Genomic DNA, 20,611 nt, shown 5'->3' with positions numbered 1-20,611 from the left:
AAACACATGAGTACTACATTACCCACGATCCCTCACGTCATGACAACTTTGGGTCAAGGGTGAGTGGAGGCGAAACTGCTTCGAAAAGGTTAGTATAATGCAGCGAAAACAGTTTTGGCTTTAAAGTTTTCAATATAAATGGGTATCGTAACTATGTTAGTATATATTTTATGATTTACTAATTATAGTACGGTCTTGTTTTGGTTTCACGGTACTTCCGCATTAGCCACTGCTTTAGCGTAGGTGTGTCAGTTTCAAACTACTGTCAAATAAAACAAAAGGTAAACTGTGACTTGGCATTTTATGAACTCGTGTCTCGTAAATCGACAGCATGGCCTCAGAATGTACTGGAGCGTCCTCAAGCACAAAGAATGCTGATGTCCAAATGGACACAAGCAGAGCAGAAGGTTCAGCAGACTCAGAAGATGTCAAAACAGGTAAAAGTAAGAATATAATGAATATGTTTTGTCTTCCGAAGTGGCAAAAGTGCTCACACGCTGTAATTTCGTAGAAGTATAGATTCGTGTGTTTAAAAAAAAAAAAGCTATGGTAAAAGTAGGAGTACTGAGTTTAAAAAAAAAAGTACAAACTCTGACATGAACTTAGTTACGAAATAAAATGATAAGCTGCTAGGAAAATGGATGGATGTATTACGATTTTATACAATATCTGTTTCAACCAGGTACAACGGGAAAAAAATACTTAAGTGCACAAAATGAAAACAAACAAGCATCTTGGGAATAAAAAAAAAAAGTCTGAAAATGAAAACAAAAGTACAGTATACCTGCAAAATTTACAGATCTAGTATGGTAACAAATTGTGCTTTTTTTGCTACCTGTGTGCTTTCTGGCTGCACATTTGATGGCATATATCAAAGTCCTGGAAACATATTTTCACCCTAAATCACTTGAATTCTTTGGGAAAGGATTTGTTATGACAATTACACATTGTGGAAATGTTATCGTGCTTTGGGATGGCAGTACCACAGGAGGACAGACATGGATAGCTTTACAAGATGAATCACAACCACATTTTTTTTGTGCTTTTTGGGCTCCTGACTGGAAGTTAGAAGTGATTTAAGAGTCTTGTGTGCTGATATAACATGGGTGTCACTCTGTGTAAGTGTCTGCTTATCTCACTGGACTTCATTTAAAAACACACACACCAGCACCCCCACACACACACGCAAAAACATCCAAGACATCTCCTCAATTCAGACAAAATAACTTGGCAGTGTATCATAGACTGACTAAGTTCCAAGTACTTTTTACCTTCTTATTAATTGATACAAGTTGTGGGTCATGTTCACGTTTTTCTCTGGATTTCCAGGATTTATGTGCTACGTACTGTAATTCCTTACAGGCAGTCACGTCCTACTTGGCTGATAGTGACATCAAATATGACATCTTACACCAGAGACGTTGTACACTCCCCTTCAACAATAAAAGAAATAGACTACTATAATTCCTTTACAGTAATTGTTTGGTTTGAACTGATAGAAGATGAGATCAACAGTTCAACTTTTATTTCCAATTATTTTAATCTGGATATGATGCAAAACCCCAGACATTTGATTAAGATTATATTTATACTAGAGGTGCAACCAACATGAAAACCAGACAGCTATCTATGGGAGAAAAACAAGCAATCTTGAAGCTGGAAATTGTATCCGAGCCATCGTACAGGTATTTGTAAATAAAGCCAATACAACCATTTGGAATTTTCCCTGAAAAAAAAATAGTGAGACTACTGGCGGAATAAGTAAATTGAACAATTACAGGGAATGTGAGCACCTCCAATTACATCTGATTAATAGCGTAATGACTACGAGTAAAGTTCAGTGCCCATAAAGAACGCACATAATTCCAGTCTGGCCTACAGTTGTACCGCATGGCTGTCAGTCAGGGCCGCATGTTTCTCATGTTGCTCCTGCTAGTGTTACAACAATGTTTATTTTGTCTGCTTTGTTTGTATTCATTTTCCCCCCTTGAGAGAATCAATATACAGCAGACATACTAACACATCTATTGACCTCTGCGCTGTCTCTCCTGGTACGGCTCTGACAGATGAGAATGGAGTCGACGTGTGCCCGTTCTTCCTGGAGGGAAAGTGTCACTTTGGTGTCAGATGTCGTATGCCTCACAGGTCAACCCAGCTGATCTGTGAAGTAACCAGCAACTCAGTGTAAGATTTTGTTTGTAATTTGGTTTCTTTTCTAATGTTTATGGCATCTTAAATAATTTTACCTTGTTAAGTACAAAGAGTTTTGGAAGCTATTACAGTTTAGCGGTACCTTGGATTAAAATTCCACCAATTTAGGAGTTAAGAGCTGTTGCTTGATCGATACAGGGTAACGATTCCAGCATTTACAAATCCAGATTTTTACACACTAACACATTTAGGACAGAGAACTATGCAGTACTAAATTTTTTTTTAGCCAACTGGATGTCAGACTCAGATTTGTTTCAGATGTAGTCACCGAACAAAAATATAGAAAATTCACAGCACGAAATTTTTTTTTTTATTAAAATGTGTCATATGTATTTGAGTTACATAACATACCACAATTATACTTATGTGTGTTCAGACTCTTATCTTAATTTTGTTTATCTCCTTCATAGTGACCCAACAATAGCTATTGCAGATATGATTCTTCCTGACCAGGAGGACAAACATGATGAAGAAAAACAAAAGAAGAAGAAAGCCAACAGAAACAAAACAGCAAAACCGAAAGAAAAGGAGGCAGAAGGTCACTTTGATAGTTCCTACAAGAATTGCGATATGTTGTTATCCTCTCAACCTAAATGACATCTCGTTACCCCGTTCTCCCCTTCAGACGTCAACAAAAAGCCTCGCATGCGGACCGCTGACGACGTCATCTCGCGGATCCTCTGGGACTCCTCGGTGGACGCATCCCAATTTGTCGTGGGCTATGTGGACCGTTTCATGGGTGTGCTGGAGCGCCCGTTCTCTGATTTCAACTGGGACACCAAACCATGCGACTGTGACTACACCACCGATCTGGCCCTCCCCAGACACAGGATCCAGTACTTCACCTACAGAGGGCACCGCATCTGGGACCGCCACAGCAGGACCGACAGGGTATTTGGCTCCACTGGTCAATCTCTGGCTCCCCCATTTGGAGGGGAAGAGGAAGTGGGAGGTAAGCAAGGAGGGGACACCCTGTATTGCTACACTTACAAAGAGTAAGCACCCGTCAGCCATTGCCATTGTTTTTTGTTTTTTTTTAAATTAGGAAAAGCAATGCAATCTGACGACCAAGAGCAACAAGTGAGAGTAACTTTGGATCACCCAGAAACGGCAAGAGAGCAACCACCTGCTGCTGTGGGGCCGAGAATGGAGTGTACTCACGATGAGAACACACATCTGGAGAACGACGAGCACAATGAGACGAACGCTCGCACCTCTGAGTCAGCACAAGCCGGTCAGGCGTTGGCATGCGTTGCGGAGGAGGTTCCAAATAGGTCTGTTTTTCTTCCTCACTGAAAATAGCTGACAAATCCCATCCGTCTCCCTTATCCTCAACCCACATTCTTTTGCTAAGAGTGCCTAGCGAAAGTTACTCCATCAATTATTAGTTTTGTGAAACAACACGTCTACGCTGTCTCTCATTTGACTGCGGATGTTATGCAATTTGTAAAGCAACGAGAACAGTCCAATTGTGATCAATTCGATACCCTGAGAATGAGATGACTGTAAACAGACCCTTTTTTTTGCATATATTAACTTAAATTGTATTTAGGCTCCTACATAGGGGTTTTGAAAGCACAATGTTTTCTAGAGGTCTAGCGTGTACAAAAGAGTTCAGCTCCTATTTTACTTGGACCATGAAATGCATTCATGAATCCTTGCTTGGAAACGTTTTCAAGCACAGCCTCCACAAGCAGGATGGAGAGTAACAGGCAAGAGGTCACGCTTAGTGTTATGTAATGAGCGCCTCGCTCTGAATTGTGTAGTGCTGCACATCCTGAGCTCTTGTTTATATATGTTCTGTTTTTCATTTTAGCGCCGTGAAGGCCTTGACAAATAAAGAAGGACAGAGCTTAATAGGTGGAGACGCAAATGAATGGGAAGAAAGTTTTGAAGGCCCGAACGATATGGTAGGTACACAACTGTTCACCTCCTTGTATTGGCTTAGTGGGCTCTTGCTGTGAGATGCTGCACCCAATTAATCGCTGGGTGTGTTGTCCACTTGAACAAATAAGTGCGCATACACTTGTGCTTCAGGAAAAACAACTCGTGACAAAGTGCCAGTAAGATGATGTAGAGGGTAATTTCTTTTATGTGATATTACTTTTTTTTTTTTTTTTTTTTTGAGGGCTCAGTATTGTTTATTTGGCAGTCTTACCGATTCAACATATCATCATCATCATCATCGCTCTCTCTTTTTTTGTGTGTGTGTGTGCGTTCGTGCGTGTGAATTTGTGCTCATTAATTCACTTGAAACCTAATAAAAATCCCATACCCTTCACCTTAACCGGATACTTAAGTCTCACCAGAGTCGTGAACTTTAGAAGTTCGGGAGAACAGAGGAAAGATCAAAGGAAAGAAAGATGAAGCAAAGTGAAATCCAGCACTAACCAGACCCCACCTGCCACCCGCAAAACTACACCTACAAAACCAGAATCCTCTAAATTCCAACAGATTAGGGAGATCTCAAGAGACCAGAGGAAAAACTAAAAAGAGGAAGGAAGGATAGATGAAGCAGAGTGAGATCCACAGACACCAGCCTCCACTGATTCAGCGAGCAGTGAGAAGGAGAAGCAAATTCTGTGATATTACTTTTGGGGCAGCACGAATGGCCTATTGGTCGAATCTCATCTCATTTGATTGTTTTTCATTTTCACGCCTCAGAATCACTCGGCACCTCTCGAGCAGAGAGAAGAGCGGCGCGGTGGTCGTCCCCCTAAAAAGAAACCCACCCACTTCGTCACGTTCAGGGCCAACACGCCTGCCATCCTCGCCTCTTTCCAGCAGCTCCAGGAAGAGGTCAGCGCCCTTCTCCCGACCTCCGCCCCCCACTGGCACGCCTCGACCAGCCTGCACGTCACCCTGTGCCTCCTGGTGCTGCCGGGCCCGGCCCAAGTGGAGGCCGCCGCGGAGATCCTGCGTCGCTTTGCCCTCTTGGATCGCAACCCGCCGGTGGCCGTCAGCTTTCCCGTCAAGCTGAAGCATTTCAACGGCCGGGTGCTCTACTTGAGCCCGCAGCCTCAGCTTCAGCTCCAGCAGCTCAACGGCGGCCTGCAGGAAGCCTACCGGAGCGAGGGCCTGCTCCACAGGGACTCCTACAACCCGCGTTACCATCTCACCCTGGCCAAGGTCAAGGACAAGGAGGGGGAACGCATCTTCGACGGCGTGGGCGACCTGAAGGTGGGCAAAGGTTTAAATTTTGGCCGTTTGCCCGTCAACTCCTTGCACCTTTGTGTCGTCGGGGGTGAGGATGTGGACGGTTTTTATGAGACTGTTTGCACAGTAACGCTTCGATAATTGATAGTTCATGTGGGTGGGATTGTTTCTCTACATTTGGTAAATCCGGACTACACGATGAGATCCGATACCGGAGCTGTACTTCACAGTCTGCATTTACAAGGATAGTTATGCTCGGTTTTGATGAGGTAATAATTCAACAAAATGTTTACAGGGTAGCATTGAACTGCGTCATTTTGATTTAGAGCAGCGAAATATTAGAAACGGCTCACTGCACTACTGCAACCTTAATAATAACCATATTGTTAAATGAATACCTCTCATAACTGTGTTATTATCTTTGTAAAGGCGGACTCATCTAAACAGCCATTGTATTGGGTCTCATTATATCATGAGTATGTAATATTGTGGTCTCTCAATGTGCGTGTAAGAACGTTATTAACTTGTATATCACCGGGTACAAGAATTTAGGGGATATGATTGAGCAGATTGCGTGAATCATATTTGGGCATGTAATTTGTATGAGTTGTAACTTTTAATAGTTTTGAAAACTGGTCTAATGAAGGGTGGGAATATGGGGGGAAAAAAACGTGCTATGCTGCATACAAACTACAGTTTGTTCAACAACTCTTATGCGAATGAATACTTTTTATTATGTAGGAAATTAATATCAGAGAATATATATTTTATATGTTTAAATTAATTTTAATCAGAACTTCATAAGAATAAAAGAAAAAAGAACATTTTGATTATTTTGTGTCTCTGTCCCTCTTTAATATTGATTACATATTACATATTTACATAACTGTTGGATGCATGTAGTCAAACTAGACTAGAGATGGGCAACTTAAATGATGGATGGGGCTAGAATTTTTCATCAGCACAACTGGTCGCCACATAAGACCACACACTTTCTAACCACATGTATGAACACAATGAGATTTTAATATGGACAAAACATTTTTCAAATAATCTTCATAAAATGCTGATAAACCTCTTATATACATTGTCCACAAAAAACTGGGGTTAGCAGCTCCCTAAAAAAAAAAAACTCAAAACAAGAAAAACTTATAAAAAAAATATATATATATTTTAATTGGGGGAAAAAAGTTTAAAAAAAATCTGCTAATATGTGAACCCGTGGGTGTCGTGGGTTCACTGTACTAGAAATGTATAATTTCCTCACTCCAAAAAAATAATAAAAAAACATTCTAATTTTCCAGTTACCTATCCTTGAACTTCTAATGGTTCCTTTTGGTGCAGGTGTCCATATTATGTCAAATACCTAAGGGAGACCACATGCTGGGCACAGTAATATCCAATAGACCCCCCCCTTATAATAACCATATTACATCTACCGAAGACTTCACGGTGCTACATACAATCAACCGCACTGTATTGACACAAAATATGCACCTGCTATAAATGTTTATGTTCATCTCATAAATAGTTTATGAGGCGGAGATTGCATTTACTTTACATCAGTGACTTAGCCAAAGTGCTTGTATTAGGCGGCTAATGATTCAATCATTTATACAATCTGTTTTCGATGAATATTGAATGATCTGTGTTCGGCAAGTGCAATTTTTTTTTTTGCTTTTTTTTCCGGTGGGGGAGAAGCAATTAAAATCTGCATATCGTCAAGGTCTTTAATTATTCAATTGCGAGTGGTCATATTTTATGTGATGGATGGCCTGGATTGGGTGGTGCTCTGGTCGAGCATGAGGAGCAGCTCTTGCATACGTAACAACATTTTCTGTCTTTTGCCCCCCGTTCCTCCTGGAGACCCACACACTTGCGCACTATACATAAGCTCCATATGAGTCAGTGGGCAAAGCTCTGTTGTGCGGCTCGCTACTGTTTGCTCCCTCTCTCGCATTATCTCCCTTCCCCCACTCTCTTTCAGTGACACAGAAAACCAGCCCCCCCTTCCCTTGCCCCTTTTTTTTTTTTTTTTTTTTTTGCTTGTTCGCTTCTCCCCACTTTTTCAATGCCCCCCTCCTCAATTCACCACCTCATCACTTCACCCGCGCGGTCACATGTTCTCGTAACTCTTATGCAGCCTCCTTGCCAAACTGCGTTCATTGTTCACTCAGCATCACTCCCTGGGAATCACCCCCCCCCCCTTCCAAACCTTCTCCCTCGCTGCCTTTTCCAACATCCCAGCCCTCCCCTGCATTCACCCAGAGTGCTTAGCTGCCACTTACACTCATTTAATGTGCATCTCTCGAGTACATTAGCTCTCCTCCTTGGCCGGGAGCGGACTGTTTTGCATGGCGCATGTGAGCGGGTTGCTAAAACTGCCCCGCGCTGTTCCCGCTGTAATCTGGTCAAGGTTCATTCCGCTGCTCCGGATGGAGATTGGTCAGGTTGATGTGGGGTGGGGGTGGGGGGGAATGGGAAGCAGTCCCCACACCCCAGACCCCCTTCCGTTAAATCCCCGTTAACAGATTAATTATCTTTGGGCGGCATCGTGTTGGGTGTTAAGATACGGAGGGCAACAATGAAACAATAAAGAGTCCCGGAGGGGTGTCTCCTCAATTTTAATCCCCCTCGCCTCTCTCTCGCTCCCTCGCTCACTCTCTCTCTCGTTCTTTCTTGCTCTCTCGCTCGCTCGCCCTCACTGAGAGCTCCTCTCCCATCCATCAACACCAACGGCTCTCCACTGTCACCCGACAAGCATACAATTATTGGCTATTTAATATTTCAACAGCAGCAAGAATTACTCGCGCTTTCTCTCCACACACTTGCTCTACCAAGCCCGCCTGACACATTTTGACTCATCCTTTGGCATGTCCCCGAGCTTTTTTTATTTTGTATTTTTTATTTTTTTTAAATCTCAGCAGGATGTTTTTGCAAGAGCATCAGGCGTTGATTGCTGGCAGTATACTTCTCTGAGTGGGTAAATATTTCACGAGCGGCGGCGAGAAACGGCGGAACGCAAAAAGCGAAGCCTTCCAACGCATCTGTCAGAGGTAAGAAATGGTTCCGTTTTTTTGTTTTTTTTGTGGCTTTTCATGTATGGCGCGAATGCATTGAATATGAATTCTCTCGTAAGATGATGCACTCATGCATATTTTTGCACCCGCCACATCTAATACATCACTCCTTGTATCACTGGAATGAAATGCAGTAAATGCTGCAATGATGCTGATGCTTTCATTGCATCCACTCATTTTTTTTTTTTGTTTTTTTGTGGGGAGTCGGCGACTATTTTGTGCCTGTCAACTTGCCGTGTCGTACTCTTCGTGCGCATCCACTGCACTGATTTGCGCCGACTTACTGACTGCACTCACTCACCTTCGGTCAGCTGCACTCACTTTTAGAGGGGGGGCGCGCGCTGTCAGGAGTGGACGTTAATCACGCAGATGAATGTCGACTGAAAATGGACGTGGAGGCATTCGGATGCCTCTGCGTACTAGATGAAGCACACAAGATGTTAATGAATTTTCCGCAGCTGATGGAGTGTGTCATAAGCCTTTAATGCCTTCCTGTAAATTCCGGTTGTTAAATATTGTTAAGTGCTGGTTACTGTTTCTTAGCGGTGGCTCATGTGAATATGAGGTCAAGTGTATGCACATCGATACAGCTTGGAATATATTACAAAATAACACACATTCCGTCATAGCTGCCCTACGTGAGAAATGTTTTCCATGTTGCAGCGCCGTGTCCTCATTAGCTGCCTCACAAAATGGCCCTTTCTCCTTACCCAGCTGCACATTCAGACGTCATGGAGTCTAATTTTTAGAGTCTTCAGCCGTGGCTTTGCGTGCGCACGTTTGCTTGGGCCGCCGCCGTCGTCGGTCAGCGAGCGGGGCCCCAAATCACATCTATTCGTCTTGGCTTATGCAAGAGGCGAGATAACAAGCGGGCAGGGGACATCGCGTCAACGTGAGGCTATTGGTGTGTGTGACAAGCGTTGAGTAACTGATGTTGCCCACCATCCACCGCCACCCATCGCTTCCATCATCACCTTGTTGGCTTGGCTCAATAACTTTCTTAGATGCAGCAAACAGGTGCTTCATATTTCTTTTTTTTTCCATAAACACTTGAGTTTAGAGTTGTCAAAATTCATCGAGTATCAAATTAACAGACATTTTATAGAATAATTGTTTGGAGCGATTTTTTTATTTATTTAAAACTGTCAAAATCCTCTGATTTCAGCATATCAACAGTAATTGTTCACTACTTATTGTAGTCCTTCATGAAAGAAGACCATCGTCTGTGTTAAATCAAAATAAGAAATTTATTTTGCAAACATCTGTTTTTACATTGGGTGAATGAGTAGTTAGCACGTCCGCCTCCCAGTTTTGAGGACTCGAGGACTCTGGTTCGAGTCCAGGCTCCGGCCTTCCTGGGTGGAGTTTGCATGTTCTCCCCGTGCCCGCGTGGGTCTTCTCCGGGTACTCCGGTCTCCTCCCACATTCCAAAGACATGCATGGCAGGTTAATTGGCCGCTCTGAATTGTCCCTAGATGTGTTTGTGAGTGTGGATAGTTGTTTGTCTTTGTGTGGCCTGTAATTGGCTGGCATCCAGTTCAGGGTGTACCCCGCCTATTGGCTGGGATAGGCTCCAGCACCCCCATGACCCTTGTGTGCAAGAAAATGGATGAATGGATGTTTTTACGTTGGAAAACAAAGACCGAATTGGTAAAATTAAAATGAATCAGATTAATTGATTGAATAATAGGTTAATCAACTATAAAAATAATCAATAGTGACAGCACTACTTGAATGTTTGATGTTTGATTATTTTTTTTTTATATGCCATTATCCGCCAGCTCCCCTATTGGCGTGCAGTATGCGCTAAGTGTTGTCATCCATCACCGGAAACGCTTATTATCGCATTTTGCTCAGCAGTCATGTAGACAGACAGCGTCTGCTTTGGTTAGTGACTCATTCCTTTAGTCCAGAATCGAAACAAGCTTTTCTCTACATGTACTTCATCATGTAGTGCTTGTGTGCATAAGAATGTTCATATTCTACTGCACGTCAATGAGCGCAAAGCTTCTCGGTATGGATTCAGAGAGTATAACAATCAATTTATAGATTACAAGTAAACACTGGAATTGCAAATGTTGCAAACTGACTAGTGAAAAAATTGACGCGCAGATGTACAACTGTATTGTATCTCACTGGGCGTTTGTCCATAGGCTTGGACCATAAAAGTTGCTCAACACAATTAGGTACTAATAAAACTGTCAACCGAAGCGTTAAATCCATCCATCCATTTTTTTCTAGACTTTATCCTGCTCAGAGTAACAAGTAAGCTGGACCTGCACTACTTGTCAGTCAATCAAAGTGCACATAAAGTGCACCAGACAACCATTCACATTTCACATTGTCACTTGTGCGTGGGAACTTAACCCGCGCCGATCTGTCACTCCATCAGTGAAGTGACGAGAATGTCACGAACTAAATCAAAATAAAAGAAAGATCCGCTCGTCATTCAAATAAAACTGCGACCTGTGTTGTAATACATAAAATACATTGAAATGACTGGCCAATTGACTGGCTGGTGACCAGTCGAGGGTGTGCTAGAAAGCAAAGGAAATGTCAGGAAAAGCCTACTAGAACATCTGAACTTAATTTTGATTTTAATTAGGTGCACTTTAAGTGTTAGCAGGTGTGTGTGGTGACTTGCATTTAAGATGCATTCGATTGGTTAATTCTGAGCACAACCCAGTTATAGGAGGGTGTGCATACTTGTGCAAGCACATGATTTCAGTTGAGCTTCGTTTTATTTCCCCTTCAAAAGCGGGTCTGATGAGCGGCGCAAATGTAAACCAGAACATTGGATCCACCGGCGTCGGCCGGCCACTCGGATAAAAGTTTACGCGGCTTGTGCGAAAAAATGCTTTTCATCTCCCATTTTAATAAGTGAAATGGAGCGTTGGCAGCAATTTGATTTGTGACAGTTGGGCTGCCGGAACCATTAGGACCCAACAAGCTTATTGAGACGCGCTTAACGCCGGCCCCAGCCAGCCGGCCAGTGAGCGAGCTTTTGAACTTGTCATAGAATTTTTTTTGAATGAGGAAATTGTTTAGCCTTGACGTTTGGCTGAATCCAAACTTTTTATCTTGGACACAATGACGTGCTGTGTTGGATCAGCGGGGAGGGTGGAAAGCGTTCTCTGTTGAGTATTGACTGTTGTGCCCAATGCATAATAGCCATGTTAATCGGTTCAATCGAACATTTAGTTTGAAGTCACATTCTGAAATTCAGAGTTGCATGCGCGCTTTGTATGCAAGCATCATTAAGCGCTCTGTGCTGTCCTTAAAATGTGCCTTTTCATACACGGTGACGCGCGTATCAGACGCCTACCAGGCTGCGTCTCTCGGTCCCTGTCCCCCATCAACCCCCCCCCCATTGGATCCCAGTGTGTGTTTTGGCTAACCGGATTTGCCTTTTGTATTTACCCTACTTTCGAGCCCACTTGGGCGGCTTTAAAGACATCAAGCACTGAACAGTAAGCAACGAGAGAGTCGGATGGCTGTCTTCTGGTGTCGTGATCTGGTTGCATAAAATACTTTTTGTTCCCCTTGTTAAATACATTTGCCGCGGCCCCTTCAAAGACCCCCGTATGGCCCCTATATAAGCCAAGCTAGTCCGTATGGCGCACAGTCTGTGCAAAAATAACAAAAGCTGTCATGTATTGTAATACGATTTTGCAGCTTACTGTTACTTCGTCCAATATGTGGATTGTGTTCCATGAACCACAAATATTAGTTATTTATTCTTGACAACTTTACTGGACATTGTTTGATTATATGTCAGGAAAAGCCTACTATAAGATATCACGATATGAAGGTCAAGATACAATAATTATTGATATTGTGAGGTTGGTGTTACCAAAAAGGTCGCAATATTGTAAAAAAAAAAAAATAAAAATAAAAAATACTGTGCTTTTGTACATAACAGCAATACATATAAACAACCTACAATGCGTTTTTTAAAAGGCTTTAAGTGTCCCAAAGACGTATTTTTTTATTTTTTTATTTTTATTTATTTATGTTAGAGCATGCAGAAGGCTTTGATGCAGCCTCTCAACTGCAAAGAACCGTTGCAGAAATAGAAATTTAACGTGAGTTTGAATGTGATTTGTTTCTAAACACAGCCACATCTCGTCAGTATTTAATTTACTTTGCCATTGGAAAAGACAGTTTACAGGCCTCGTTAACAAATGATTTTTAAAAAAATAATCTATCTTGGTCTCAGGGGTGTGTAGACTTTTTATATCCACTATATGTACAGCACAATTGTCGTTAGCACCATTTGATTTGTTGATTTTATGGATGGGCATATTAATTTTTCAAATTGTAAGACATCCTATTGATTGTGTGTAATTGATCAATTATGTTACAAGTGAGGCAAAACGGAGTGCACCACTTCCGCCGTCTCAGCTCATTTGCTGTCTAAAGAAGATCAACATAGAAAGTTGAACGACACCCACACAACGCTCATGTTGAAGCAGGAATTCAGTACATTGCCAGAAACATCCCTTAAGAAATATGACCAAAGAACTGAGGGTTTAAAATGATGTAATAGTGACTGAAACGGTCAGAATTAAAAAAAAATTAAAAATGATATTGGGAACGCCAATTACAGCCCGATTCATCTCAACACAACACTGGCATTGAGGCAGGAGTTAAGAACATTCAGAGACATTCTCCCATGCAATTAAAAAAAAAAATCATATGAACCCATCAAGGATATACAGTGAACCCCTTTTAATAGTTTTACTCCATGTCTGTATCTGTGTATGTCTGTATTGCACTGCCCCCAAGTGGTCAAGGCGCGCACGCCAGAAGGAGCAGCACATTGTCCAATGAATTGAAGCAAAAAGGATAGCAAAATTGTTTAATTATTTTAAATGTGTGCAACTATTTAATTACTGTATGGTTTTATTCATCCTTAATCATGGCACTAATTCAACTTAGCGTTGCCGTGAGCAATAGCGAAGCAGAAGATGAACGTCTCGGAAACCTCCACTCTATGTAACTACGGCTGACATGTTGACCCCGGCATCTCTCAGGTGACGCCGCTCTTAAATTATCCGCGCGGAGGCGGGGGAAGAGCGGCTGCCGTAAAAGCTCGACCTCGTCGTCCTCTGGATTCAACGGCGCCCTCGGGAGGACCTTCAGCTCGCACTTTACGTCCCCGGCGACTCGTGACACGTCTTTCTCCCTTCCACAGGGTGGAGCAGGGGATCCAGTGACAGTGGACGATGGCTGCCATGGCGACGGTGCCCAGCTATACCCCTTCTCTGTGGGTGCGGATGTGCCACGCGCTCCCTCGGCTGGACCTCACCATGCAGATGAGGGACAACCTCTTTGCCCCTGACAGCTGGGAGTACCAGCAGGTAACACGCACGCACGCACGCACTTGCCACAAAGTCACACGCTGAAGGTTGCGCACACTGCGTTTCGGTGATGTCATGCAGTTGGTGTCATATCAAGTTAGAAATCTTGCTTTCAGAGATATAAATTCAGCATCAGGGGTGTTGAATGTGTTTTCTTCATGGCGCCACATTGTTGTCATGGTTGACTATAATAGTAAAACTACATTTAGCCTTACCCCACTATATGCCAGTTCATCATAACCCCACCACCTTTTTTTTCCCCAAAGTATATCATTTTTTTTGTTTTTACATCATATAGTAACCCCCCTTCATCGCAGTTGTTTCGTTCCAGACTCACCAGTTTCAAAAATCAATGATATGGAAATATCAAATACTCACTAGACATGATTTTATAACATTGACAGCATTTTTAAAGTCTTTAAAAGGATACTTCACTCATTGAACAATTTTCACCAGTAAAAATTGAATATTTTGTCCAGAATGAGTTTGATAACTTCATTATTTTTCATGTACAATTAATATGGGTCACCTGTTTTCTGGGTTTGGTCAGTAAACTGAGCCATGATAGGTCGTTACCTACTTCCTCAGCACAGGTGATGTCGTCATCAGTCGCCAGCGAGTAGAAAAATTATTCTTTAAAGGTATTAATTCTACATGAAAAATAATGATGTTACCACATTAATTATAGACAAAATATTAACTTTTTACTGCTGAAAATGGCTCAATTAGTCAAGTATCCCTTTAAACACACTTTTAAAATAATACAAACACATTTAAAGACATGATATATTAAAAAGAAAAATTGCAATGGATAACAAAAAAATACAGTATTGTAACAATAAACAAATCCTGTTTTTTTTGTTGTTTTTTTTACTTTTTATCCAAACTAGCAAATTTATCAAATCAAGTTACCATTCCCAAAGATGTACTTAATAAAATGAACCTGAAGCTGTTGATTTCTGTAGGCATAAAAAGCAGGATTATAGCAAAAGATTTTTTTTTTTTAAGTTTTTAACAAAAACTAGGCTGTGCTGAAATACTTCCTGTTTTTTGTTTCTTTTAAATTTAGTCTCAAATTAGTGTGCTGCCATCTAGTGCTCAACCGTGGAATTACACCCAAAATGGACAGGCTTTGGCCCAAAATAGAGTGATAAACAGTACCAAAAAAATTATCTGCAAATTAGCGGGACTGCAAACCTGGAACCCCTGATGCAGGAAAGTTTACTGTACTTACTGTAGTGCCCTCAAATGTTGGACAGGACAGACAAAATTACTGATGCATGGAAAAACAGTAAAACACAACAACAAATGACAATCCATAATGCTTGTTTATACTTTGTATATTCAGTGTGGGAAACCTACATATCACGTAATGGCCCCTGTATTTGACTTATTATTTTTATGATGCATAAAAAGACGAAAAATTACATTGACTTATTCTCCATCTTGGCTGCGTTTCTTTCTTTCTTTTTTTTTTTTTATGCTCCTCTACTAGGTCACTTTGATGCACCTGCTCCTGTGCGTGCACGCAGCCTGCTATCAACTTGCGCGTAAAAATCCAAACAGCCGCTGGCTGCACGGATCTGAATTTCTGCACTTCGCCGTGCAAAATAGAAGGTCTCGCTCGTCTTAAACAAACTGTCTCAGTGCGTGCGTGTGACTTTGCTGTGGCACAAAAGGGAGGATGTGGGTGGTGGTGATGGTGAAAGGGGTAAGAAGAAAAAAAAAAGACAGCGAGTGAGAGCGAGAGTGTGCAAATTATCCTGCAGAACACAAAGACAAAAGCGACTTAAAGTGCTCTGAGAAGGCAAAGAGAGAGGGAATGAGTAATGCGAGGAGGTTGCTGAGGAGAAGTCCGGGGCTGGGGGAGGCTCACAGCGAGTCAGCCAGCGGCGGCAGTGAGCGAGAGTCGCACTGAATGTATTTAAGTAGGTCACAGATTATTAATAGAGATTGAGGCGGTGTGGATAGATAGAAAGAAACGAGAGGGTAGAGTGGGGGAGAGAGAAAGGCGGTGGGGAAAACGGGATAGGGGGGTGGAGAGAGCGGATGCGGAGGAATGGGTGGGAGTGACAGACGGCCAGATGGATGAGAGGATAATACGGGGAGATGTGCGCTGAAAAATGCATTTCAGTAATGTTGACTTTGATGACACAAGGCCCGATCAGATGCCTGATATGGCTCAGTGGCGTCAGCCGTCTCTGTGTGATAGCCGACTGGTCACAAGCAAGACTCACTTGACAGGAGATCATATTTAATGCGTCTCGTGCAATTGTGATCACGCACAAATGGTGGGGCACAAAACCACTTTGGCAGGCGGCCGAGCAGGAAAACCGCACAACTCTCTTTGAGTGATTTTGCTCAACTTCCTGTTTTTCCCTCTTCTATCACAACAGAAATATTTTGATATGAATCAGTCAGCAGCCTCAGCAATGTGGTGGCTCGAATTACACTGGTCAGCAACAAATCAGCGATGGCTTAATGTGACCCTAAATGTATTTTTAATGCTGATGTAAAAAAAATCTTTTTTTGCTAGCACATCAGATTTTTGAGATACAGTATTTTCATTTTTTGTTTTTCCAGTTTGACCTATAAATGCTTGCAAATCCACCTGTCGCTGAACCTAAACCTTCATTCATATTACTAAATTTATTACTATATTACTAGTCTACATATACTGTATCATTATTATTGTTAACATTATAATGTGCTAGAGGAAAAAAAAAAAAAAGAGGGCAGATTCGGAATCAGCACATCCTGAACGTCATCTCGAAAAGTTAACTTGCAAGTCTGATTTTATTTTTTCCTTGTCCTGTCTAGCACTGAACCATTTTGAGAAAAAAGCAAAACAAAAAAAATGTAATTCTCATTTTTGTTGCCCTCAATATGGTAATTGTGATTTAATGTGATTATTTTTTTCAAGGCCCTCTGTCCATGGATTCTTTAATAAACACATGAAGCAATAAATTAATTTGTGCACAGTATCAGAGTTATTATACCGAAATGTTTTGGTCAAGTTAGTTAGTTAGTAGAGTGAATGTAGTCAGAGTTCCATGTTGTGCACAAGCAGTGCGAGGATATCATTCTATGCACGACTACCACACAAAACGGCATTTACTGTTTCATAGGAAATTATTAATACTTAGGCATTGAATCAGCAAAACTCCAACATATTCACATTTATATATATTTAAAAGAGCCAAAGTCGGCCAATAAAATCATTTGACCGATGATCGGTTGGGCCCTAGTATATATTATACAACAACACTTAATAGTATTTAGAATTTCAGTGTATCTGTGGCTAAAAAAGCAAAACCAATATTCTCTGGCGCTGATTCCAAAAGATTAAATTTACAGTACTACCACACTACTTAGAAGTTGCTATGTAAACACAACTGAAATGTACTTAACAAATGTACTTTATTTAGAATAAACACTAACATTATGCAGTTTGAACATTTCATTCAGTGATTCTTCATATGCTGTTAGAGGGAGAAGATAAATTATTATGATGTTGGAGAATTACAGAGCATTATATTCCCTTAAATCTCTGGTGCCTGCTGCTAATGAGGGCCATACGTTACATTATAGGACAAGCAAGATGAATTCATACTTTAATATTTTTTCAAAACCCAATCAAAGGATCATTCATCAGAGCCCCCCCCCCCTCGCTCACGTTGTCGTTTTATTCCGTCAGACCCTGCTGGTTTTGTCCAGTTTATCGGCCATCGCCCTCGTTATCTCCCTCTTGGTGGTTCTGTCCTTCCTCATACACTACTGCTGCTGTCACCGTGGCGACCGCGGCGAGGGATCCGAGGAGGAGGAGGAGGACGAAGACGGCAGCACGGGTCACGGCTACAGCGGCAAGAAGGGCCGAGGGATCTGCTGCGTCACGTGGGTGGCCGTGGCGTCTGTCACGTTATGCTGGTGAGGAGGCGGACGCACGTGGCATTTTTATTTATTTATTTATTTTTTTTTCAAACGGCGCGGCCGTGGCGATGCGCTTCCCTGACCTCTGCAATGTAGTGGAATTGCGGACTGATCAGTCTGGGTGGCTAGCAGGTTGAAGGCATTCCGAGGAATTCATGTGGTACATGTTCGGAGAGATGGAGAAATTGTGAGGAAGGAACAGTACAAATCATCTGACGAGAAAAATACGTTAGGAAGCCAAACATTAGTTACACATGAATTAATCAAACTGCGTCAAACAGAAAGTTGTCCTAAAAATTTGTTCCTAATCAATTTATAAAAATACAGTAATCCCTCCTGCGATATAGAAATATCCTATTTGAATACTCCCTCGGAATGTTTTATTAGCATTCATTACACATAATTACAATTTTAACTCATTCACTCGCAGCCATTTTCACATTTCGCAATCCCGTTCGCTCCCGGCTCTTTTACTGGATTTTGACTGATTTTGCAAGGCTCACAGAATATTGTGTTCTATTGCTATAAAAACATGGAACCTATAAAAAGAAAGATTAAAGTCTCTTCTTTCATCAGTTAAAAACAAACAAACAAACAAAAAAACCCGTATAAATACGTCTTTGGGACACTTAAAACATAAAAAAAAACATATTTACACGTTATTGGGAGCAAATGAGTTAAATACAAATACATTCAAATGTATAATATATTGAGAAAAGAGCAAAACAAACATTTCTACTAATCTCTCAGTGTGTTTAAAAATATTTTTTCCCCCCAAACTATCAAACTTAGTATCTGACAATTTAAATCAATTATCATGTACGAAGCTGCACATCATAAAATTAAATTACAGCCATCGCTTTCTATAGTCGTACAAAAAATCAGGAAAAGCAGATGACGTTCAATATTTTCAGGCTGTGCTGGTTTGTTCTTCTTCCTGCAAATTTACAGCATTTCAAATTAAATGTGTGCCACCATCTAGTGATCGAGAGTGGAATTGCATCCGTTATAAACGACATTCAGACCAAAGTTAGCAGAAAAATCCACGAAAGAGCAGGGTCGCAAACATTTGTTGTTGTTGTTGTTTTTTAACTAGTCTTTTTAAATCCACTATTGCTGCTGCTGTTTGTTACTTACAAGGTGCCAAAAAAGATGACAAAAACACTTGAATTTTATTGCTAGGCGTGTCATTATTAAGTAGCATTTGTATTTTTTTTTCTACAAAATATTTATATTTTCCATAATTTTGTGATACATAGTATGTTGAATTATTTATTCAATTCAAATCACTTTTTAAAAGCCTTTTTTATAATGCTAGGAAAAGAATGCCTTTCACCAGTCGTCTTAGATTCCACAATGCTACCGTTTTTGATAATCCTATCCCGGGGAAAACAAAACAAAACAAGCAAGACATCATTTGTGACTAAGTGCACTCAGTACAATATTTGCGTATAAAAAGAATCCAAAACGGGAAGTGACATCAATATGATATAGCGGCACGTTGATGTCAACCAACCACAACAACAACAACGCAGCCGCAGGCATTTACTGAAGGGTGAGCGGCGGCAGCAAAGCTTGTGAATCATGTTGTCATCATCTTCATCGTCGTCATGTGCTTTTTAGTCACCAAAGTCACTAGGAGCAAAGGGACACCTACTTGACATCTGACTGTCATATTGTGCTGCTTGTTTGCCAAACTCGCCCCGTGACGTGACGACGCGTATTTATGTGCTTATTAACACAAGCAGCAAAGGTCAGTATTGTGTCATGCCACTTTCATGTGTCACGTCCAGATAAAAGTTACCAATTCAACAAATAGAAATGCACTTTAAATTGTATACAGCATTCATTTTGGCCTTCAATATGTAACAATTCCACAACTATAAGAACACGATGTTTGCAATTTACAATGTATTGATGCCGTTAAAATAGTTTTGATGAATGTTACTTTATTGTTCATTATTGTGATTGTAGTTTGCAACCGCGCTGCGTCACACGTTTGCGTTGCTAATATTTTGTCCCTCTCATGTCTGGCCCATTGCGATAAGCGCGATATCAAAACTGCCACAATATCGTCGTCGTCATGTTCACGATATTTTAATGCAACGCAACTGTTCAAAAACTCAGGTTGATTTCCATTTGAGTAGTTCTAGCAACCCTCTGGTGGCTAGTTTTTTTTTTTTTTAGTGCAATTTAATTTTGATTAGGGATGTTTTTGCCCTTCTATGTTTAAAATCTACACTAATGATCAGATGAAGGAGAACGTAATATGCCTGTGAAGCAAGTCAATATGTGGATGAACTCAATGTGTGCGTACATTAACAACATAATAATAATAATAATAATAATAATAATAATAATAATAAGAACATAAAATTGATGTTATGTACAAAAGCACAATATTGTGTTTTTTTTTTTTTTTTTTTTTTTTTTACAATATTGTGACCATTTTTAAATATCGACAACCTCCCCACAATATTGTGATAATTATTGTATCGTGAGCTTCATATCGTGATAATACCGCATCGTGACATTTGGATATCGTTACATCCCTTCTGGACATGCATGCAAATCGACGGGGCGCATCGCGGTGCATGACGTACATGCCGGATCCGAATGATGTCATCATATACGTGCGGTCCGTGTCTCCCCCCTTATGGAGCCTCGTGTAATTGTAATCAATCGTTGATGTTTACATGAGTCTGGCTTCCGTATACAGATGGTGGCCTATTCGTCTCCGAGATTTGAAGTGACGTTCACGTTGGGCAGCTTCCAATGCACAAAACACACACACAGACGTTTCTCTCCCCCCCCCCACGCTTTCTAATCTGGGTCACGTTATATGGGAGATTGGGTCATACCATTCGTCTC

The 20,611-nt window shown here is 41.2% G+C and overlaps 2 protein-coding genes across 5 annotated transcripts in view; both read left to right on the top strand.

Annotated features, from left to right (window-relative positions):
- Positions 1 to 6: 6 nt before the first annotated feature.
- Positions 7 to 6,420, top strand: leng9 (leukocyte receptor cluster (LRC) member 9). The gene is given in 9 exon segments (XM_077526623.1): positions 7 to 43; positions 46 to 88; positions 331 to 437; positions 2,067 to 2,184; positions 2,622 to 2,749; positions 2,837 to 3,163; positions 3,257 to 3,485; positions 4,028 to 4,121; positions 4,876 to 6,420. Coding segments are annotated over 9 exon segments (1,716 nt in total). The 3' UTR covers positions 5,509 to 6,420.
- Positions 6,421 to 8,017: 1,597 nt separating this feature from the next.
- The window catches only part of ttyh1 (tweety family member 1), a 30,130-nt gene continuing 17,536 nt past the window's right edge, over positions 8,018 to 20,611 (top strand). For 2 of the 4 annotated variants that reach the window (XM_077526875.1, XM_077526874.1), the window contains exons 1-3: positions 8,018 to 8,423; positions 13,645 to 13,810; positions 17,508 to 17,737. In XM_077526875.1, the coding sequence (XP_077383001.1) occupies positions 13,676 to 13,810; positions 17,508 to 17,737 (365 nt within the window). In that variant the 5' untranslated portion in view covers positions 8,018 to 8,423; positions 13,645 to 13,675. The remainder of the gene's footprint in view (positions 8,424 to 13,644; positions 13,811 to 17,507; positions 17,738 to 20,611) is intronic. The other 2 variants (XM_077526876.1, XM_077526877.1) reach the window with 2 other exon arrangements.

The sequence above is a fragment of the Festucalex cinctus genome, chromosome 7 (genome assembly GCF_051991245.1).
Source record: "Festucalex cinctus isolate MCC-2025b chromosome 7, RoL_Fcin_1.0, whole genome shotgun sequence".
Classification (NCBI taxonomy): Eukaryota; Metazoa; Chordata; class Actinopteri; order Syngnathiformes; family Syngnathidae; genus Festucalex; species Festucalex cinctus.
Note: the sequence above shows the minus strand (reverse complement) of the source record. Positions and strands in the feature narration are given on the sequence as shown.